Source organism: Mirounga leonina, unplaced genomic scaffold (genome assembly GCF_011800145.1).
Source record: "Mirounga leonina isolate KUSES-001 unplaced genomic scaffold, KU_Mleo_1.0 Mir_152, whole genome shotgun sequence".
NCBI lineage: Eukaryota > Metazoa > Chordata > Mammalia > Carnivora > Phocidae > Mirounga > Mirounga leonina.
The window spans coordinates 1,347,228-1,370,828 of NW_023270380.1; the positions used below are offsets into that span (position 1 = coordinate 1,347,228).

General features: G+C 47.0%; 1 protein-coding gene across 2 annotated transcripts in view; it reads left to right on the forward strand.

The window, feature by feature from the left end:
* Positions 1–23,601, forward strand: part of GALNT2 (polypeptide N-acetylgalactosaminyltransferase 2) — a 182,773-nt gene that overhangs the window by 91,302 nt on the left and 67,870 nt on the right. For both annotated transcript variants that reach the window (XM_035008429.1, XM_035008430.1), the window contains one exon: positions 4,482–4,575. In XM_035008429.1, the coding sequence (XP_034864320.1) occupies positions 4,482–4,575 (94 nt within the window). The remainder of the gene's footprint in view (positions 1–4,481; positions 4,576–23,601) is intronic.

Here is a 23,601-nt window from a genome sequence, read left to right on the forward strand (position 1 = left end):
TCCACATTGGTCAGCAGCATGGGCTGTCTGCGGATTAGTCATTACGCCTCGGTGCCGACAGCCCTCCTTGGAGGGTGGAGGGCGGGAGAGACAACGCAGAGATGGGGCTGCAGCTTGGGGAAGAAAAGCAGGCTTATCAGATCACGGGCTTTGGATCCTCTACAACTTCTGACCCAGCATCAAACCATATCATTACTCCTCTAATCTCAGCAGTTTCTCCTTGTCACTAAAAAGAGGACCTGTCTGTCACTGCATCATTTTCTCTTAGCAGGGAGCAAACAGATCAGTTGGTAGCAATTCCTGGCTGTCAGTGGGTCCTGGGCACGAGCGGCTTCTCCACGTATTTACATTCCGCCCTTTTCCCCTGTGAAACGAGCCTCCACTGGTGTAAATAAGTCTCATAATGTATGTAGATGTATGGCGGGGGGTTGGTTGTAATGAAACGCTTCCGCTGCAGAGTGGGTGAAGCCAGTCAAATCAATCTGAGTAAGTAGTGTGGGGATTTTTTTTTTTCAACTCTATTTATTATTATGCAACCAACATACAACCAGCACCACACTTGGTGCCCCATGGGGATACGCACGAAATGTGACAAGGCTCTCCTGCCCTCCAAGGACCTCAAGTGCTTTTGGATACCAAACGTACATGAAATAGGTAGAAAGTATAAGAAAGTGCTAGGTCTATCTGGTCCCCAGGAATGCTCGGGACGCGCGACCTTCAGCCTAGTCGCCTAGTGGACAGGGGCTGGTGGCGTCCTCAGACCCCCATGGCTTGAACCCAAGGCTCCAGCTCCTGGGCCATAGCTCTTCCCAACGTGCCGTGTGTCCTGCCTGTCCCTAAAGTGTTGGCATCTCCCCCCGCCTCGGTACCCGTTCTCACTCAGCTCACACCCTCCCTGGATGCTCTCACATGCTCACCAGCAGCTTTGATTGTCTCCTGCCTTTCCAGAGCTACAGCCGTGTGTCTTCTGTGTTTGCCAGGTAACTTCTCTTGGTATCTCTCAATAACCCCAACATTTCCCAAACAGACTCGTCTCTATTTCCCGGCACCACTCCTTACCCCACCCACACCACTTTCTCGTGTTCCTGAGCGGTGAGTGCCTCTCCTGTCTGAAACGTCCAGGTAGGAAACCTGCAGCTCTGATTCCTTCCTTCCTTCTTGCTCTCCCCTTCTAATCACTGACCCACAGCTAATGCCGACCTCCTCTCTGCATCTCCAGGATCCGGATTTGAGCCAGCTCACCACGGTCCCTTGTTTCATTGCCCTCATGGCCCCCTGGCCTCTCTTCTGTCCCCTCCATCTGCTCCCTACACTACAGCCAAAGCGATGTTTCTGGAACACAAGTCTCAAGTCTCGGTATCTTGCCGCTTCCATGTCTGTTTTCTGTCTTTCGTGCTCTTCCCTCCATCACAGACTTCATCTCCCCACTCCCATCATTTCATCTTGCCAGGTCAATTTTTGACCCCCTCAGATCTCTGCCAAGGTGTCACTTGTGCACAGGCTTCTCAGAGCCTTCTCGACACTCCTGCCAGTGTGCCCTGCCCCCACAGTCTTCAGGGTATGTGACACTGTGCCATCATTGTTGGATGCTTGTCTGCACTCCATCGGGCACGCTCGGCCAAGGTGCAGCTGCCTGGTCCCCACCATGTCTCTGGGGACCTTTTTCAGTCCAGCAAAGGCCATGGGTCAGGGTTACGGGAAGAGAACATGACAACTGTCTGGAAGGGTGAGGGGTTGACAGGTGGCGGGTTGTACACGGGCAGTGGCTGTCTCAGCCGGTGAATCCAGTCAGTGATCCTGAACGATCAGGAATTTACAGTGATCAGACATATCCTGAGATGAATGGTTAATACATTATTTTGCTTCACTTGTGTTTATCTAGTTGGTAGAGGGTGAAGATATTTTATCTAAAGGCAGTACAGTAGAATGATTGAGACCACAGTAGAATGTTGTATCCTTTGTGCTATGTAAACTCTCAGTGCCTCAACTTCCTCATCTGTAAAATGGGGCTAATAAGAGCACCGTAAGGAAGATCAGTGTGTGTGCAGTGTCTAGGATGGGGCTCGGCACCTCCTAAGCACTCTTGAGTGTTAGCGGCCTCAGCGGTTCCTCCTTTTCTTCCTCCTGCACCTCACTGTACTCTAGGAGCAGGTAGTTACCATGGTAATTTGCAGTTTTTGACTTGGGAGTCCAGAATAAAAGAGTCCTTTGCAAATGACCTCTTAGAAACATATCCTTGGATTTTTACGATATTGTGAGACTCAGGCTCTTGTAACTTGGTTTAAACTACATCCTGATTGAGAAGAAGCCACCTTTAGCTTCTTACTCACTGTATGACCTGTGTGGGCAAACCTCTTAGGCTCGCTGATCTTCCACATCCCCATTGTGAAATAGGAATTATAAACGGCCAGGGTGGACGTGGCAGGGACGAGAACAGGTGGTGCAGAGCAGGCATTCGTAAATGGCACTTAACGTCATTTCACCTTCTTGGAACATAGCCATTCAGCACGGTCTGGGCTCCAGCGTTAGCTTTGTGGTGGGTGTGGTGGATTGGCAGGGGGTAGGGAGGTTCAGGAATGTTGCATATGGACTAGTCAGTCTTGCCTGTGGGAAGAAGGAAACATTTATTTTCCAAGAAAACATGGATGGCTGACCTGCCTCGGTGTTGATTCTGTCGACCGTACGGCTAATGCCTTGCTTCTTACACGTAGAAAGTAAGGCACCAGCTCCACCAGCAACTTTCACTTTTGATTTTGTTCAAGTACAAGGTTAAATGGTTTGATCCATTAGCCAGTGTAATGCCTGTGGGGGAAAAAGGTTATTAGCCACAAAATGCTACAAGCAAGCTGCAAACTAAGAATTAATAATGCTTAATTAAAAGTCTGCACAGCGTGATTGTGGTTACTTCATCACTTACTGAATTAGTATTCACACGTTTCCATATATTGTAAAGGCAGTAGGTTAGATTCTCTCTCTCCCATGCATTTGCCAAGCTTGCTGCAAAATCATTGCCAATAGTAAATTGAAGGTTTATTTTTAACCAAATAATCTCTGAAAAAAATTTTGCAGCAAAAAATACTTGAATTGGGACACAGATGCATTTTAATACATTTGTTAAAATGCAGGATAAAATCTTCAAAATCCCAGCACTTGAGGCACTTGAAGGACTGAGGCCTTGTGATAGTTGGGTGGGGCTAGGACTGCCAGGGCACAGGAGGGTTCCTCACCAGCCCACTCTTTCTGCAGTGGGGTCACCACCCATCATTTCCATGGTGACCAACCTAGCTGCATCACTGAGGAGGCAGCTAAAGGAAAAGCTGGCCTCAAGAGGGAGGAAGCTTAGGCATGGTTTCTCTTTAATTCCTGTACCGTTTGAGTAAAAATGCAGATATTGGCAAGGCAAGTTGCATTTGGGAAAAATGTCTGATTTGGCCCAGCTCCTGAGGATTGCCCTCCTTGCAGAGCTCACTTTACATTTTGAAGAGCCAAAATGTCTCCAGTGGTCAGCTTTTGCACAACACGCAGCCCATGCTGGTCCAGAGGAATGCTAGCTGGACAGACCTGTGCGGAACTGATCGGGTTGCCCCCAAGGGAGAGCTTAATGCTGCAGATCATCCCAACAGCATCTGCTCGGGAGAATGGCCAGTCGACGGTGCTTGGCTCACAGACGTCTGTGTAGGAAGATGACTAGCCATGGGACATTTCTGATCTGGGTTATATACAGAAGCCTTTCTTCCTTGATTCGCAGAAGTCAGATTCCAAGTGGTTGAAAAGTATATTTAGCTCTGTGGTCATGGAGATGTTTTTTAGTTTGATTTAATGTTGATGGATTAGAGTAAATTGTTTGTGCAGATGAGCTGAATAAATTCTGCCAGAGCTTATATCTTATTCTGGTTTCACATTAAACCCTTAATTTGCAGCTCTGTTCCATTGGCATTCTTAATAGAGTAAGCCCTAGGAAAAGCTTGGCTGGTCCTTTCTCCCTCCACTGTTATTCAGTGGAATTAAATCCTTTAGCAGCCTCAGAGGAGGGCTCCAACGGGCCTGAAGGGAGAATCGGGTCCTAGGGTGTTCTTAAACCATCTAAGATGTCTGGAGAGCTACCCTGATTTTAACGGCTTTAATTTAACCACTATTGAATTATTTTATTTAATCTACTTTCCCCACCTCCCTTCCCTACCTTCGAAGATCCACAGAGCCCTGGGAATTTCCGGAATATTTCCTTCCCATAGATATGCAGTGCAAATATAAAATGAAGAGGGAAGCGGAAATCTTCCTTCCCACTCCCACACTTTTCTCCCCTCACGTCTCCACTGTCTGAGAAGTCCCGGGATGCAGGTCCTGGAGATGGGAATTCTCTCTCTCATCATTTGCATCCCCGGGGCCCACTGGCATCATAACACTTAACTGTTTATTGAACTGGTGAATGCAGGTGTGCTTGAAAAACGGATCAACTCATTTGGTGTCTTTGTTCCCCTTAGGAGGACTGGAATGAAATTGACCCAATTAAAAAGAAAGACCTTCATCACAGCAACGGGGATGAGAAAGCACAAAGCATGGAGACCCTTCCTCCAGGTACTGCAGCAGCCCCTGGGGAGCCGTCCAGCCTTGGGCTGGTGGCTGGTGGCTAGTGGCTGGGAAGTCCTCTTGCTCAGACACTGAATGAGCTGAATGTGGCCTATGGAGCCTGCGGGATAGAGAATGGATTTCATAGGGCTGCTGGAGACAATGCCCTATAGCAATGTTTTGGGGACTTACTCAAGCCCATTAGTGGGTGGTGAAATAAATTTACTAGGAGATGACCAAAATTTGTTGAAAGAAAAAAAATAGAATAAAATAGAAAACACAAGATAGTATATCAGTTCACAAGTTTTTTTGAAAGACTAGTTTTTAGAGCAGTTTTAGGTTCACAGCAAAATTGTGTATAAAGGACAGAGATTCCCATATACCTCCTGCCCCTACACGTGCGCACCTCCCCCAGTGTCAACATATCCCACCAGAGTGGCCCATTGCTACAATCAGGGTACCAACATTGACACATCATAGCCACCCAGAGTCCATAGTTCATATTAGGATTCACTCTTGGTGGTGTACATTCGGTGGGTTTTAACAAATGTACAGGGACATGAATCCACCATTACAGTATACTACAGTGTAGTTTCACTGCCCTAAACATCCTCTGTGTTCCGACTCTTCATCCCTCCCTCCCCCCAATCCCTGACAACCACAGATCCTTTTCCTGTCTCCATAGTTTTGCCTTTTCCAGAATGTCATATAGTTAGAATCATACTACTGTATGTTGCCTTTTCAGATTGGCTTGTCTCACTTAGTAATGTGTAATGGAGGTTCCTCCATGTCTTTTCGTGGCTTGTTGGTGTATTTGTTCTTATCACTGAATAATATCCTGTTGTCTGAATGGACCACAGTTTATCCATTCACCTACTGAAGGACATCTTGGTTCCTTCTAAGCTGTGGCAGTTGTGAATAGAACTGCTATAAAGAACTGTGTGCAGGTTTTTGTGTAGGTGTACGTATTCAGTTCATTTGGGTAAGTACTGAGGAGTAAGACTGCTGGATCATATAGTAAGACTATGTGTAGTGTTGTGAGAAACTACCAAACTGTCTTCCAAAGTGACTGTACCATTTTGCATTCCCACCAGCAGTGAATGAGAGTTCCTCTTGCTCCACGTCTCCGGCAGCATTTGATGTTGTCAGTGTTTTTAATTTGAGCTATTATAACAGGTAGGAAGTAGAATCTCATTGTTTAAATTTGCATTTCCCTAGTGGTATATGATACTGAGTTCTTTTGATATACTCATTTACCCTCTGTTTATCTCCTTTGGGGAGGTATCTGTTCAGGTCTTTCACTCATTTGTTTAAGTGGATTGCTCATTTTCTTACTGAATTTTAAGCATTCTTTATATATTTTGGTTAACAGTCCTCCATCAGATATGTGGTCTGCAAATATTTTTTCTCAGTCTTTGGCTTGTCTTCTCATTTTCTTTACAGTGTCTCACTTTCTTTACAGTGTCTTTCCTAAAACAGAAATTTGAATGAGGTTTAGCTTTATCAATTCTTTCATGGATCACACCTTTGATGTTTTATCTAAAAAGTCATCGCCATACCAAAGATCATCTAGGTTTTTTCCCTATATTATGTTTCAGGAGCCTTATAATAATTTGGTTTTATATTCAGGTCTGTGATCCATTTTGAGTTAATTTTTGAGAAGGGCATAAGTTTTGTGTCTAGGTTTATTTATTTATTTATTTGTTTATTTATTTATTTATTTATTTATTTATTTATTTATTTATTGCTTGCTTGCATGTGGTTGTCCAGTTGTTCCAGCATCATTTGTTGGAAAGACTATCCTTTGTCAAGGATCAGTTGACTATATTTGTGTGGGTCCACTTCTGGGCTCCAACTTTGTTCTTTCTCTTTAATGTTGTGTTGGTTATTCTGTTTGTTTGTTTGTTGCCTTTCGTATACTTCAGAATCTGTTGATACCCACAGAATAACTTTCTGGGATTTTTGTTTAGATTGTGTCAAATTTATAGATCAAGTTGGTAAGAATGGACATCTTGACAGTATTGAGGCTTCCTACCCATGAACATGGAATATCTCTCCATTTATTTAAAGTTCTTTTTATTTTTATCATCAGTTTTAGAGTTTTGCTCGTATAAATTTTGTGCCTATTTTGTTAGATTTATACCACACTTGGGGCGCACTAAAGTAAATGGTATTGTGTTTTTAATTTCAAATTCCCCTTGTTCATTGTTCATATATAAGAAAGCAGTTGACTTTTGTATATTAACCCTGTATCCTGCAACCTTGTTGTAATTACTTATTAGTTCTAGGAGTTTTTGATTCTTTCAGGTTTTCTACATAGACAGTCACATCATCCACAAACATCTTCCTTCTTAATCTATATTATACTTTTTGTTTCCTTGTCTTATTGCATTAGCTGGGACTTCTAGTATGATGTTGGAAAGTGGTACACATCCTTGCCATATTTCTGATCTTAGGAGGAAAGCTTCTAGTTTCTCACCATTAAGTATGAAGTTAGCTTTAGGGTTTTTATAGATGTTCTTTATGAAGCTGAAGAAGTTTTCCTTCTGTTCCTAGTTTGCTGAGAGTTTTTATCATGAATGAGTTGGATTTTGTCAAGTGGATTACATTAATTGATTTTCACATGTTGAGCCAGCCTTGCATACCTAAGATAAATCCTACTTGGTCATGGTATATAATTCTTTTTATACATTGTTGGATTTAATTTGCTAATATTTTGTTGTTTTTTGCATCTATATTCATAAGAGATATTGGTTTGTTATTTTCTTGTAATGTCCTTGTCTGGTTTTGTTATTAGGGTAATGCTGGCTTCATAGAATGAGTTAGGAAATATTCCCTCTGTGTCTATATTTTGAAGGAGAGTAGAGAATTAGTATGGTTTGTTCCTTAAATGTTTGGTAGATTTCACCAGTGAACCCATCTGGGCTCAGTGCTTTCTGTTTTGGAAGTAGATTTCTTGTAGATAACATACAGTCAGTTGGGCCTTGTTTTTTTATCTATTCTGACAATCTCTGTCTTTTAATTGGTGTATTTAGACCATTGCCATTTAAAGTGGTTATTAATATAGCTGTATTGATATTTACCATATTTGTTACTCTTTTCTATTCCTTGCCCTTGTTCCTTTCTTATTTTTGTCTTCCACACTTTTTTCTGCTTTCCGTAGCTTTCATTGAGCATTTTACATGATTCCATTTTTCTCTCCTATTTTTTCTCTTAGTTTTAGTGATTGCCCTAGAGTTTGCAATATGTATTTACAACTAATCTAAGTCTAATTTCAAATAGCACTAGCCCTCTTCATGGTTAATGTATCTTATAACAAAATATTAAGAATTCTTCCCTCCTATTCCTTATATCATCACTGTCATTCATTTCACATATATGTGTGTACATAAACATATATATAAGCATACATAATCAAATATGTGGTTGCTATTATTATTTTGAACAAACTGTTATCTATTGGATGAATTAAGATAAGAAAACTAGAGTTGTCATTTTACCGTCACTTATGCCTTCTCTGATGTTCTTACTTTCACTCTGGAGATCTGAGTTTCTGCCCTGTATCATTTTCCTTTTCTCTGAAGAGCTTCTTTTAATAGATCTTGCAAGGCAGGTCTACCGGCAACATATTGCCTCAATTTTTGTTGTCTGGGAAAGTCTTTATTTCTCCTTCACTTCTGAAGATTATTTTCACAGAGTATAGAATTCTAGGTTGGTCTTTTTTTTTTTCCTTCTTAACACTTTAGAAATTTCATTCCACTCTCTTCTTGCTTGCATGGTTTATGAGAAGTTGGATAGAATTCTCATCTTTGTTTCTCTAAAGCTGTTTTCCCCCCTCTGTCTTCTTCCAAGAGTTTTTTAAAAAATCATTAATTTTCTCCAGTTTGAATGTGCCATGTCTAAGTATAGTTTCTGTTTTTATGTTTTCTGTTTGTTTGTTTATTTTTGTTATTTATCCTGCCTGATGTTCTCTGAGCTTCCTGGAGCTGTGTTTTGGTGTCTGACATTAATTTGAGGAAATTCTCAGTCATTATCACTTCAAATAATTCTTTCATTCCTGTCTCTCTTTCTTCTCATTCTGGTATTCCCATCACATGCATGTGTACACTTTTGGTAGTTGCCCAACATTTCTTGGATACTCTGTTCTGATTTTTTTTCAGGTTTTATTATCATTATTTTTTTAATCTTTGCTTTTCCATGTGGAGGTTTCTCCTGTCTTATCCTCAAGCTCAAAGATTCTTCCATCAGCTGTGCCCAGCCGTTAGCGCCATTCTTCATTTCTGTTAAGTGTTTTTGATCTCCAGTAATTCTTTATGATTTTTTTAATGAGAATTTTCATCTCTCTGTTTACATTATTCATTTGTCCTTCCATGTTGTCTATTTTTTCCATTAGAGCTTTTAACATATTAATTATAGTTGTTTTAAATTCCTGGTATGATAATTCCAACATCCCTGCCGTATCTGAGTCTGTTTTGACGCTTGCTTTTTCTCTTCAAACTATGTTTTAGCCTTTTAGTATGCCTTGTACGTTTTTCTTTGGCACTAGGTATGATGTGCTGGGTAAAAGGAACTCCAGTAAATAGGCCTTTAATAAGTTCTAGATGGGGAAGGGATTTTAAGACATATATGAAGGGGCGCCTGGGTGGCTCAGTTGGTTAAGCGACTGCCTTCGGCTCAGGTCATGATCCTGGAGTCCCGGGATCGAGTCCCACATCGGGCTCCCTGCTCAGCAGGGGGTCTGCTTCTCCCTCTGCCCTCTTCCCTCTCATGCTCTTTGTCTCTCATTCTCTCTCTGTCTCAAATAAATAAATAAAATCTTTAAAAAAAAAAAAAAAAGACATATATGAAGAGGGAGGGGGAAGCCATAGTCATATGATAGGTCTGTGCCCCTGGGCTGTCAACTTCACAAATGCTTCTCAGTTCCTCTCCCACAGAGGTAGGACAGGGTGGCCAGAGGCAATTAAAAAGGAGTATTTCCCTTCCTCCATGTAGAAGGCTAGGGGCAGGCTGGAGTTGAGTATTTTCCTTTCCCCAGGTTGCTTAGGCTCTGATAAACTCCCAAAAGGTTAGCTGTGGTAAATAATTTCTCTTGCAGGCAGGCCTTGTTAAGAACAGAATGCTCTGGCATATTTCAAAATGATTCTTTTTCTTCTCCCCCTGCTGGAAGCATGAAGGGATCTGTCTCCCAGTATTCATGATGAGAAACCGAGTTAAGCTCCTGGAGGTAAAACTCACAGAGGCCTGGGGGCCCACCTGTGGCTGATGCCCCTGGAGTTTTTAGTCTCTTGGGCTTGTCCACAGTGACCTCCTGCTGTTCATCCACTACAGTTCAGGTTTCGTTATCCAGACAAGGTTCCCCCAAAGGTTGCTGCTCCAGTAAGCTGTGATTCTCTATATTCACCTGTTGGTCTCTCCAGTTTTTAGAGTAGCAGGGTGCTCTATGATCTCACTTCTCTGAGCGAGCTAAGAAGAGTTGTTGGTTGATTTTTTTGCCTTGTTTAGCTTTTTGCTTATTATTAGGATGGAGTGATGACTTCCAAGCTCTTTACACACTGGACCAGAAACTGGAAGTTGGTTCATGGAATTTTTACTTTGATGGTGACCAAGAGTTTGTATATTCATGTTTCTTACTGAGGTTGGATAAGCATCACCCCGGGGAGTATAGGCTCTCCTTTGTCTACACCCTTCCCATTGTCCCAGATGCACTAGACGGGAATGTGTACATGCTCCCATTAGATGTATCTATTAGGGTGGCCCCCTCTCTTCTTCCCCAACTCCTGGATGAGTCATGTAGCCCGAGCCAGTTCCTTCCTATGTAAAATAGGCATTACCCACGCAGTGGGGAGCATCTGAATGGAATACTTAGCTAATAAGCTTTTCTTTATTATAATAATAGGATATGCTTCTACTGTGTGGATTAATGAGAGACTTCCTGTTAAACAAGTGTTCTAGTGGATTTTAAGACATATATGAAGAGGGAGGGGGAAGCCATCTTCACGGCATATACTAGAGTCATACTCTAGTTACAATCAGTTCAGTGTGGCATTGACCCTGGCTTTCATGTTTTCAGCTGTTATACAGTTGATTTTCTTCAGAGATAGGAATGTACTGATTTTCCTCTTTTTTGAGTTATTACTAATAACTTTTGATGAAGGCACCGTGTCCTTTTATTTTTCCAAAGGATTTTATCTGTTTTCGTTGTGACCTTTTTTTCTCACTAAATCAGCATACACATGAGTTTTTCCTTTAGAAGTTATTTTGCTATGATTAAGAAACATATTTTCCGCAAGAATGATGGGCACTGCCAGAATTTTTTGGTCTGCAAGGAACCACTGCTCATCGCACTTTCCACTGTGTAAAGTGGGTTGCTCAGAAACTCAGTAGCTTCCTGTGTTCTAGGTGTTGGATATCTAGCAGTTGTAGACAGATGGGTGGGAGGAGGCAGCATGAAGCTGAATATAGGAGCCTGGTGTTTTCCAGCATGGCCACAAAACCCACTGACAGATGTAAGAGCCAGATTAAAGATAGCAGTGATGCCCCCAGGCAACGGCACCAACTTCTTTGACCAAACACCCTATTAGCAAAAAATATTTTGAGTATATCTCACTCTCCCTCTATCTTAAAATACTCCTAGATTAAACACGTATTACCACACTAATTTATTGATGCATTCCAAAGCATATTTTAAATACGATATTATAAAGGATTAGGAAAAATACTTGAAAATCTCTACCATTTCTTTACCCCAGAAGGGTGTCTTACATGTCCCCACTCTGGACACCTCTGCTCATGGGTCAGCCATGGCCACAAAAGCCCAGGTTATTGTTTTAACTCAATTTCCTGTCCCAGCCCCGCCTACTTAGGGTAGAATCTGGAATTTCAATAAAACATGCCAGCCAAGTCGCCGTGGCTGAGGGGAGGCCTGGACACTAGGGTCCCGGCCTTCAGTTTCTGTTGGAAGCTCAGTCACACATGTTCCCATTCATGGGGCTTGAGGTGCACAGACCAAGCTGCACCCTGAGCCAGGGCATAGCTGAGAAGGGCTTTGTGAGCACTGTGCAGGAGCAGAACCACAAATGTGAGTGCCAGCAGCCGAATTTATAAACAACCGCATCCAACATTTGCCTTTTAGAGACCTGTGATTTCCTCACCAAGTTCTCCAGTCGAAACCTAGTCCATGAAGGAGGTCTGGGACTTGGGGTGAGAGATCTGGTCAACATCATCTTTCACTGCCTTTTATTTCTGCTGTCATCAGGGAGACCGAGTGCAGTTGGGAAGCGGGCTGCTCTTGACCTCACTCAGGTCATGCGGGCCAGGAGTCCTTCTGTGGAAGTTCCCTAAATTCAGCAGTCACTCCATGAATCCTCCATTTACACCCATAGAACTGCACCTTGTCTGGATCACGGGCAGCTTACAAGTCCGATGGTTCTCCGCCAGTTGGCTAAAGAAAGGAGGGAGTGCTTTGCTTTCTTTGCTCCCAAGGTGGGTGTCCTGGTGCCTTGCAGAGGAGGCCATGGTCATGCTCATGGGGAGAGTCCTGCTAACCCCCCCCCCCCATGCTGCCAAGGAGTCCACTGGCTTCAGAGAGGGAACACAGCCTTCTCAAGTGGACACATTCTTCTAGGACGACTGCTTTCTAGAAGTGGAGAGGGAGCTGCAAGATTCGTGAACCCCTGAGCACATTGGGCTGGCACTCCCCATGTCCTTTTTCCAGTGTTTTGCCATTTCTGAAATAGTGGTGCGTAGCAACTGGAACGTGAGAGCGGTCTTCGAGGAACATAGGGCTTGGGGACAAGGACAGGGCAGCACCCTGAGCAGGGCACTGGGGCTCAGGGCTCAGCACCGCTCCCAGGCATCGGGCCTTAGAAAAATAGTGACTGTTTTGTAGTTCCATTTTCCTCCTATGTAAAACAGAGACACTTTCTCGCTGAGATCCCTTGATTCTGTTGTTTTAACTCCATCTTTCTGTTGCCTTTCAATCTCTCTTCCCAGATTAGAATCACTAGTCACACTGCCTTGGAGATGGGGTAAGGATATGTCTTCATGTTCTTGCCTCTGTCCTTGCAGATTTCATGTCTGGACTGGAAGGCCTTTGGCCCTGAGGTTCCAGGACCAATTCCTTCCATTTCAGCCCCTGAAGTTTCTTTTTGGTGCTGATTTTCAAAGTGTTGTTTCAAACAGGGTGGTTATTTGTTGATTTTTTGTTTTTTGAAAATCTGATGGAGACGAATTTTCTTTTCTCCCCCTCTGGGTACAGAGAAAGCTTTCTGCTTTGAAAATTAGTCTGTCCCAGTAATTGTCCCTCCCATGTCCTCTCCTCTTGTGTCCTCAGCTTCTCTCGATCTGACTGATGATTAGCAGGCAGGATGGACGATGATCCAGGACGATGAAGAACAGAGGCCGGCCACGAGTGGAAAGGCCCAGGTCTGTCTTTGAGGCTGGCTGAGGATGAGGTCCTTCGTAGGGAGCTCTTGTCCTTCAGATGGTGACGTGTCCTTTAAGAGCAGATTCTCTTTTTGCCTTTCTGAAACCGTGGTGTCATTCTCATGTTCCATTATAACCTCCTGTAAGGGGGCAAGGCCTCGGAGAGACATGGATAGGGAGAAGGGAGAAGTCCTGATTACATTTTGGCTTGTCTGGGAGGTCCCCCCCATCTTTCACGGTGTCTTCTCCCACCCCAGCCCGGCCCACTGTTGCTTCATTACCCAAGTCAGTTGATTTCTCAAAACAGAAATTGCTCACGTTCACGCAAAGATGAATGACATGGGAATGGCAAAATGTGTAATAGAACCTCAATCCCGGTGTGAATTGCCGCGGATGCTAATGGAAACGTTTTAGTTTTTCTGCTTCCCACCTGCCCGAAGAAAGATGAGATGAACCACTTGTGTATTTATTCAGCATTGCTGCAGAGTCGGGACAAATGCTCCCCTGACCTTTTCTCCTTCTCAGGAATTTATTGGGCTCCAGCATTGTGTGTTTTGTTTTTTTTTTTTTTAATCGTGGTAAGATACACGTAACATAAAATTTACCATTTTAACCATTTCTAAGCATACGGTCGAGCAGCATTAAGCGCACTCACACTGTTGTGTGACCCTCATTCCATCCCTCTCTAGAACTTTCTCATTTTCCAGACTGGAACTCTGTCCCCATGAAACACTAACTCCCGTTCTCCCTCCCCCAGTCCCTGGCCGCCACCATTCTACTTCCTGTCTCTGTGAACTTCTCTCCTCTCGACACCTTATGAGATAAATGGAATCATACGGTACTTGTCCTTTCGTGACTGGCATATTTCACTCCGTGCAGTGTCCTCGGGTTCATCCATGTTGTAGCCTGGGTCAGAGTTTCCTTGCTTCTTAGGGCCAAACACTCGTCCCCTGTATCTCTCTGCACCACGTGCCCTGTGAGCCACACTGTCCGGGGAGCCCCGTGCGACAGCCCTGGGACAGCGAGTTCTGCATGCCTCCCTGTGACCCAGGCCCGAGGTCCAGGAGAAGAGAATACGTGGCTGATAATCCTTCGGGGAAGCATCTTTTTTAAAAACAAGCAATATGCTATTTGTGGAACATTTAAGAAATTCAGATAAGCAAAAATAAGATTATTCATACGTAATTCTACCACCCCAAAGTAACCCGTGTGACTCTGGCACGGCCCATTCCTCCACACTCGTCCTGGGCGTATAGCCAGGCGCCTGAATAAGGTGAGCCAGTGTCTGCATCCAGATGGGCCAGGCCCAGGTGCAGGAGGCCTGGGGCCCTAGACACAATGTCTGAGTCAGCTCTGGGGCTTTTCAGTGTTTTCGTGAGTTCTTATAAAACATATCGAATAGTCCACCAGGCGAGTAACACTGCTAAGGATTTGGGGGATTAGCTGGGAAGTCTACTCACACATGCTCCTCTCTCCCGGTAATAGCACCTCAGGGTTCTCCCCGAGTCTGTCATGGAGGACGCCTCCTGCCTCCCTCCTCCTCCCGGGATGGCTCAGGACAGGCCACAGGCAGCCCCTACCAGCCGGTTACATCGACATTTTTATACATGCAGCACCACACTGGACTTGTTTCTTCTGGATATTCTATCATAAACACCTCCTCATGTCCCGAAATACTTCCTGTACTGCATTTTTAATGACAGCAATGTACCCGTTACCTAGCTCCTTGAACTTATCCTGTTTTGTGGAACTTGTAGAGGGTTTCCAGCAAACATCCATTGAGGTGAATCTCTATATGCCCTCAATTACTTCCCTGAAATAAATCCCTAAAAGAGAAACTCCAGGGTCAGTGGCAAGGCATGTGTTTAAGGATTTTTTTATATCAATTGCCAAATTGTCTTCCAAAGAAGGGGGCCTGTTTCCTTGCACCCTAGCCAGCATGAAAAAACAAACCTTCTAATGTCCTTCCCCCCTCCTTCCAACAAGTAAGAAAAAAAAAAACGAGGACATCAATCAGGTCAGTAGCCAGAAGTGTGATAAAGCTATTAAAGTAAAATTGTCTGAAGCTTTCTTAGTGGAACTCAAGCGTCCAGAACAATTCAGATGGTGTCTAGAGCTCTCTGTGCTGGCATGCCACACCTGAACTCCTCTGTTCCGCTGCGGGCACAGGGTTTTCCGAGACGCTCATAAGCTGAAGTGGGTCCAGATGATGTGACTCAGATGTGAGGGGGCCGGAAACAGCATCTGATGAGGAGCACTTAAAATAACGGCATGTTTTTACAGAAGGGCTTAGAAGGGGAAAATGGAATCGTGATGTCCAAATAGTCGGAAGGCCGCCATAGAAAAGAGGCCGAAGTCTCATGTTTTTCTTTTTATTTGAGACTCCGGAGAGTGGAAGTCACAGGCAGGCAGTTTTTGTTAGTGGATAAGGAAGCCTGGGCCAGCAATTCTGGCTCCTCTTGAAACGATGACTTCTCCATCACTAGAAACTCCTAAGCAGTGGCTGCATGCTAGGGGTTGTGATGAAGAGATGTTCCCACACTTGCAGAGAAATACCTTCCCTGGTTCCTTCGGACTCCGATCACAGAGGATGTCAGCATTCAAGAGATGGGCACGTGACTGCCACTCAGAGACTCCATCGCACCAGCCACCGGGTCAGGGGCGGGGCGGGGGAAGTGAGAGGGTGCTTGCCAGCGGAAGTGGGACCTGCCCAGACCTGTTGGGTGCCTTTGGTGCTGCGCCAGAATTTCTTTAAAGTGAGTTGTTGGCCAGTTAGGAAGAGAGAGACCTGGGTTTACGTCATGGTACCATCATTTTGCACGTTAACCTCTAAGTCTCAGTTCCCCAATCTGTAAAATGGGCACAGTAAAATACATATTTTCCAGGGTGATTGTGTGGTGTGGATTGAGTCTGGGTGAAGTGTCTGTCCTGTGGTACTGGTTAATAGGCTCCCTCTTTCTCCACCTGTACCTTCCTTGCATCAGCTTCCATTCTGTTCGCTTTGATACTTCTACTAATAGTTGGAATAAAATAGGTGATCAGTAGAGACCAAGTACAACAAACTAGATTAATTATAAATTAGACCACTGTCCCTTAGGGGAAACATGAAAAGTTTCCATTTAAAATTTGGAAAAGAAATACATGAATTCAAGCCAGGGGTAGACCTCACAATGCAAAGCAGAACTGCTTCGTGGTGTTTTTATAGTTATTTTGATGGCACCAGTCATTTTAAATAAATTAAGGGTACTTACCCTATATCATCCCATTTTTTTCCTTTTATTTTCATTAAGTGATTAAAGAACTTTTAATCTCTTCTTTGAATTTCCTCTTCTTTCGTCCTTAAAAATGAGTTGTGTAGGATTTCTTATTCCAGGAGACAGTTTCTCATGGGTGAGCAAAATTTCCTGCCATACCAGCTATCCAGGGACAAAAAATAATAAAGTATTATTTACATGTCTTTGTCATTTAGTTGGATGTATTTGTTTGCAGTCCCCACCTTGCCCTGGTCTCCTCTTTCATGTTGTAGCATTATGACCTTCTAGAGGAACAATATTAGGGATTTTTCTCTCTCTCTCTCTTAAGCATAGTAAAATTACATTCCATTTGAGGTCAACCAGGAGGTTAAAATAAATCTGAGGGCTTTGTCCTTTGATTTAAAATACATTCTATTTCCCTTCTTGGCTGCTTTCCCGGAAGAGGCTACTCTGTTTTGTACAGACTAGCTTTCAGTTTGTCGAAGCCATCCTTCCCGGGGAGGACTTGAGGGCAACACTACAATATGGCACAGCCGTGGTCGCCCCCCAGGATCCAGAAGCCTCCTGCCCCCGCCCGCACCCCCCCAGTGCTGGCCCAGTGGGACCCACGCCGGCCCAGGCACTTTCCTTCCCCTCGTACACCTGTCCTCGGGGACACACGGCAGCACAGTCAGGATCTGCCAAAGGACCATCCCACCTGAGGTCGCTGATGTGGAGACCCCGTGGGTATGTCCCCGAGCACTCGGGTTTTCATGTGTTTTGTGGTATTAACCCTTTGAAGGTTCGTTTCCATAGATGGACGTCATTGTTGCCTTAAAGATGAGGCTTAGTGAACAGGAAGTTTTTAAGAAAGAAATGACGTTGTTTGGAAATGTGGCATTCTTTTAAATTAAATTTAACCGAAGCGAGTCCTCCAAATGCAAGCAGTTCCCTGGTTAGGAAAGTGTCTTTTCCAAAAGATCAGTTCTGGGTTGGGTATTAGGAGCCTAGACCGAGCTTTTCTGTGGAAGTGCCGTCCCGGGTGGCACTTCGGACCCCCGCGGTAGCTGGAACGGGCCCCGACCTCGGGCCACAGAGCAGGGCCTCCCGTGGGCCTCAGCACCTGTGCGGCCCACAGCCTCCGTCTGGGCCCCGTGGACCTCGTGTGCTTCTGATCGCCAGCTGGCCTCTCTGCCCGAGGGCTGCTGTGTCGTTCTGCAGTGTGGACGAGATCAGGGTGGGGAGGGGGGTGGGTGGGAGTTAAAGACGGGAAAAGAAAACAGGAAGAAGTTGTTGGGCCTGAGGTCAGTGTGGCCGGGGAGCAGGTGATAATGGCTGCAGGGTGGGCAGGGGCGCGTCTGTGGCGTGGACCAGCAGGGGCGAGTGGCAGGAACTTGTCTTGTCACTACCAACCTTGGGACGCCTTTCCCACAGGGGCCGCGAGTGGAGACTCGTGGGGCCCAGGTGGGCAGTCTGGTCCGTCCCTTCAGGTCCGGGCTCTTCTCCCCCAAGGCGGTTGCCCTGGGTCTCACCCTCCCCCATCTCTGGACCTTGTTTCTTGTGGTTGGAAGGGTAGAAGGGGACTGGCTCCCACTGGGAGGCCTCGGGGTGTTGATCCGAGGGCGCTGGGTGGGGAGTACTCTCGCTCCCTCTGGCCGGTAGCCGGCCCCTCCCTGGACTGGCCTCCGCTCCCCGCAGAGACCAGATCGGGCAGGAGAGGAGGGCCAGAGTTCCAGCACCCCCGTGGATCTGTGGGAGTGGCCACAGAACGAGCTGAGGCTGTGTGCAATGCCCCGGTTGCAGAAGGCTCCTTTTGTGGGATACTTCTTTGCATTATTAAACATGCACTATGTGGCAGGTTCATGGCTGGGCCCCTGCCTGGAAGCAAAAAGAGCAAACAAACAAGCAAACAAGCCAACAAACCAGGCAGCAGAGCTGCAGGCAGGCGATGTGAGTGAGTGTGCAAGGCACACCCGAGGTGTGCCCGGGCCTGCGCAGGGGGCTGGGGGGCGGCCGCAGAGGGAGGCAAGCCCTGCCCCTGTGCTCAGAGCTAGGGCGCCAATGGGAGAACGCGGAGCTCATCCCTTTCTATTTGGTTTCAGTCGCCTCTTTCTAGACCTTGATGTCCACACCGAAAAGGGTGCACCCGACGCGGTGAGGAGGGATACTGCAGGCGGAGCTGGGTGAAGAGGTGCTGAGCACTCCTGTCAGACCACTTTAATGAGTGCGTCCCCAAGGGCAGACCAACACAGAGACAGGCACTGCGAGGACCCATGGGCGTCTGCAGATCCCGCTCTGCAATTCCTGGGGAAGGGCAGGGCACACACGGTCATCTCTATTTTCAAGGGTGGACTTAGCTCCTTCCTTGGCAGAATTTTGAGTTCAGTTATTAGAGGGGAGGAGGTTTGTGGCAAAGCAGTGGTTGGAATGGAGCTGTGATTGAGGAAGAGGGAAGAGGAATGCTGTAGCGAGAGGCCATAGCTGGGGACACCGGGAGGGCCTCTTGGAGGAGGTGGCCACGTTGAGAAGCAGCCCCGCCTTGCAGTGTTATGACACCTCATTTGTTCGTACACACAGCACAGGCTGTGCGCAGATGGGTGGGAGGCACGGTTTAGTAAGGGTTCACAGGTAGACTGTAGAGGTACAGAGACGAGGCTGACAAGAATGGGAATGGGATCTCAGCCATAAACAAGAGGTGCCACACTGGGGGCCTGGGTTCTGCTGTGGCTCCTCATTGAGGAGCAGGACAGGCTGGGGGCGGACAGCAAGGCCGTGCGCACTGGAGGAGAGCAGAGACCGCCTCACAGGTTCAGGGCCCACGGGCACTGGGCTTAGAGAAGAAAAGATGCGCTTCTGGGGACCTGGGACTCATCCTCAGGTGCAGGCAGGGTCTTCCTGAGCAGGGAGTTGAGGGGGCAGGTGTTTGGGGGATCATTTACCCCCCTCTGAGCATCCATCCTTCCCACAGCCAGAATCACTTCCGGGAGTGCAAATTTGGTCAGCACTCACCTGCTCAAAGATTCTGTGCTCCCCGGAATGTGGAGAATACTGTTTGAGCACTTGAGCCAGGGCTGAGACTCAGGGCTGGGCACAGACTGGCCTTCTCCTCTCCTGTCATCCCCTGTCTTCACACCCCCTCCCCTTCATCCTGTTGCATCTTCCAGTACAGCCCTCCCAGGGCCTGGCCGGCTCCTACTCATGCCTCAAGACACAGCCCAAATGCCCCTTCTTCGGGGCTTTTTCTGCCCTTGGGTTACAGGCTCATCTCATCTTGGCCACATGGCTCGTTGGCACTCCTTTCCCACAAGGTACGTGTGTGTAGCTCAAGGGCAGAGGCTGCATTCCTTCTTGTGTGCTTGCTCAGGGTTGGCATTTTCTCCGTACTGGCCCGTTCCACACAACCTGGGGAAAACAGAAGGCAGTAAATGTTTTCTCCAAAATTGAGAACTTCCTTACAGTAAGTTTGCCCAAAATAGAATGGCTGTCTTATGCAGTGAGCAGTTCCCCGGGACTGCATATGTGAACAGGAACAAGATGCTGAGCTGGCCCTTAAAAGAGAGTCTTCCAACTGTCAGATGTGACAGGGTGGGTTCTGGGCCTCACCAGGAAATGGGAAGGTAGAAATGGGACCAGAAACCCATTCCCACCCTGTCCCGCACACACATGGCCTTCCCAGGTGGCCCAGTCCCTCTCTCCGCATCCCCCTCTGAGCAGAAGGAGGGCGTCTGTGTCTGCGGCTGGCCCCCGCCGGCCCTCAGGGTGGGGTGGGGGCAGGACAGAAAGGTGAAGGGAGGCACCCCCTGGCATGCAGGGTAGGCTGCTGGGCGCTGTGCTTCCTGCCCACAGTCCTGGGGTATCTGTCATGTAAGAAATTTGAAAATAATTTAAGTGAGAAACTGAGGGGCCTCGCTGATCATGTTATAACTGACAGTAAAACTACTATTATCTGAAAATAGGCCACTCAGACTCCCGTGTTCCAGCCTGGGCTCCATCCTGACCGTTCTCTTCCGGGCAGTAACACCCACGCTTCCGAGCCAACCTTCCCTCCCCTCTCCCCTGCCCCACCTTTGAAATGTGATGGCATCACATTGTCCCCCTCCCTGAAGCAAGCAGAGACTGACATTGTGTTGATTATTTTTTCCAAGTGTTCCCTGGGCACTGCAGGTGGGGATGGAGGAATAGAGGTGTGGACACAGGTTAACTTACCGGTGGCCCCCCTTTTCTCTTTTCATGGGTACCAGCGGTTAGAGGCAGAAGGTGGGCTGCAGGGAAGGGTGAACTGCCTTCTCCTGCATGTTCTGGCCTCTGCTCACCTGGGCAGGTGTCATGCTCACTTGGGCAGGTGCTCACAGGAACCTTGGAAGGCAGATGAGGCTCCCCCATCCAGTGCTTCCCACTCATTCCCCAGGGTCGGCTGCAGAGGTGGGACACCCAAGGGAAGCCGTGGAGGGGCCTGGTGGGCCCGGCAGCTCCCAGCGACCCTCCCCAGTGAGGAGCCAAGGCAGGGGTTACATCAGCAAAGTGGGAGTAATTGTGTTCGTGTTTGGCCAGTTCTGCCTGCGAAGTCAGTTAATGTTGGACGGTAGTCAGTGGCTTAGGAACTATTACTGCTGTCATGGCTTCATTTATATTTCATCACAACTTCAGAGGTGGAATGTCGTTCTGCTTGCATACAGTCCTGAGGGTCAGGAGGGGTGGGGAGACTGAGCTCACGCCGGGGTCTCGGGCCCGGGGCCTTGCCCCTCCGGGCTGCTCCTCTGCTCAGGTTCCATGAACGCCAGCTGTGGACCTCCAAGCCCCATCCATGAACCCAGCATTGGTGCGGGACCACCGTTGACGCCGCGTCCTCAGTTTCTCTGTGCGGCGAGCGACGATCCGCCCGGCGGGCTCACCGGGACAGCAGTGTCCGCAGACGAAGGGAAGGAGCCGCCGTCCGGCCCGGGTGGAGGGCGCTTCTCAGACATGAGTGTCAGCTGCCCGAGGATGCCACTCCTTAGAGCCAGTCTGAAGTTGTGTTCTTCCGGCCAGTGTGCAGGATTTGGGTTGCTTTTTCAGGATCAGCCTTGGGTACCTTAGACCCAGGTGGAGACCATCCATAGTAGATGGGTCAACAAGTGTGTGCGTGCAGTGCGCATGGGCTGCTGGGGTCCGTGGGTGAGAAATAGCAACAAAACAGGAGATTCGGCTCTGGGGTGAGGAGCTCCTTCCCAGTCCAGCTGGGAGGGACAGGCGTGTGCCCGGGGTGATGGGAGGCATGTGGGGCAGCATTGGAAGCTGCCTGCTTCTCCGAGGAGCTTGACCTTGAAGGGCAAGCTTGACCTTGAAAGGCAAGGTGAGCTTGGGCTGGCTGTATGTGTTCACACGGAGTGGGGATCCTCCCCCAGACGCATCAGGCACAGACAGGTGCCTCGTCCTACCCGCACAGTGACCATCAGGAAGAGTCTCAGGTTTACAGAATCATAGGTTTCGACACTCCCAAGGCCACATAGTCCCTCCTTCCCAGAGAAGTCCATCTTCTGGAAATCAGTTTCTTCATCAATATTTTCTTAACCTCATTTAATAAAAGAGCTGTTTTCACCGGCCTTCTTAGGGTAATATCTGCTTTCTGCTGTCGTGTTCTTTAACTGCAGGCTGTTTTCCCATCGTCTTTGGGGATGAAGCTGGTTTCTGGCTTCTCCTCTAACATTTTCTATCTCTGGGGTATTTCCTGTCCACTGCTCTGCCTAGCCAAGTGCACGGTCACTAGATTTGCATGTATTTCTGTGTGTTTGTTTTCTAAAGCTCTGAATTTGCAAGGCTCTTTTCTACAAATTTTAAAGAGGCAATAGAAGTGCAAGATGATATATGAATGGCATTTTTTAGAAGTCAGGATATTCAGACATTATATCTACTGTTTGGACTATTTCTCTCCAACCTGTAACTTATGCCCCTCCTGTTCTGGGGTCTTCCCTTGCTGCCCGGAATCGGACTGGGGCATACGTCCCCTCTGGGAACCCTGCTCTCTTTCCTGCCTCTGCCTCTTCGGGCAGCTCCAACCTGAGGAATTCTATATAATACAGAAATAACACCTTTCTATAATGGTTCTTTAGCTCTGCGTTTTTCAAATTACGGGTTGTGACCCTTTATTAGAGGATCTGTCACACCCACGTAAGAAAAACAGAACAGACTAGATTTTCATTGCATTTGTGTGTGTACATGCATGTCATGACATCTGGGACAGGAGAGAAAAATGTGCGTCCTTTAGTCAAACATATTCGAACGTCCCTGCTGGGTTCCAACATACTGCTAAACTTTTATGGAAGAGAAACCAGTTACAATCTGTCTCCAGGAAATGGTCTTATGCCGTGGGAAATTTAATTGTCACAAGTCAAGGCAGAGCCGCCAGGAGTCCTGGTGAAGATGTTCCCGAGTCGGCAGCAGTCACGGTGGGCTGCCTCTGAGTGGGTTCCTACCGTCTCTGGAGGATGGCTTCTCCTCTGTCACTCCTACTCATTGTTCAGGTCTCAGCCCAGGTGGGCCTTCCCCGGGGAAGCCTTCCCTGCTCCCCCTGTCTGCATCAGTTTCCTCTGTTAGATGCCTCCATAGAACTACAATTCTTGCCATCAGGACACCTGGCTCAGTTTTTAATGATACATTGATTAGGATGGTCATTTTATTGATTGTCTCCCTCCATCTTCTAGAACATGACCTCCACAAGACAAGTCTGGTTTTGTTCATTCAGGAGCCACTGCGATGCCTAGCATATAATCCACACCTAGTATAAACCAGTGGCTTGGGGCCAAGTCCCCACAGTCGACTGACATCAGGCATCCCATAAAACCCTCTGCTGTGCTCAGGTCTTCTCCAGAAAGGGGGCAGGGGTCTGATAGCACAAGATGCACAGGTGGGATCGAAGCCCCAGGAGCTCAGCAGAGGCCTTGGCCTTTAGCCACTGCTCTTTCCACACATAGACCCACACCGACCGAGAGTGAGCGGACCTCCTTCTTCCTGTCCCCAGTGCTCCCAGTGAGGCTCACGTAGAGCATAAGCAGAATTAGTGATGGAACATCCACATGGCTGTGGATGGGGCTCGACAGTTCCCGGTTCCATCGTTACAAGCTACTAATTGCAGTAAAGAACATTCAGGCCATTAAGCATTAGTGGGAACCAGCTCATTTAGATTCCATAGTAAGTGTTGCACGTATAGATTTTAGCTGAGGCTCTGATTTGTGTTAGTCTGAGCACAGGTGGGTGGTTTTTCCTCCTCTGTCCTCAAGAGTCTGTGAGGGGGAAGGCAGAAAGGTGGGGAGAGAGGAGGATCGATTAAGTATTTCTAGGGTTGCCTTCCTATGAAAAACATGTTTCCAAAAAAAATGTTTTGGAAACATTTTATTTTAGG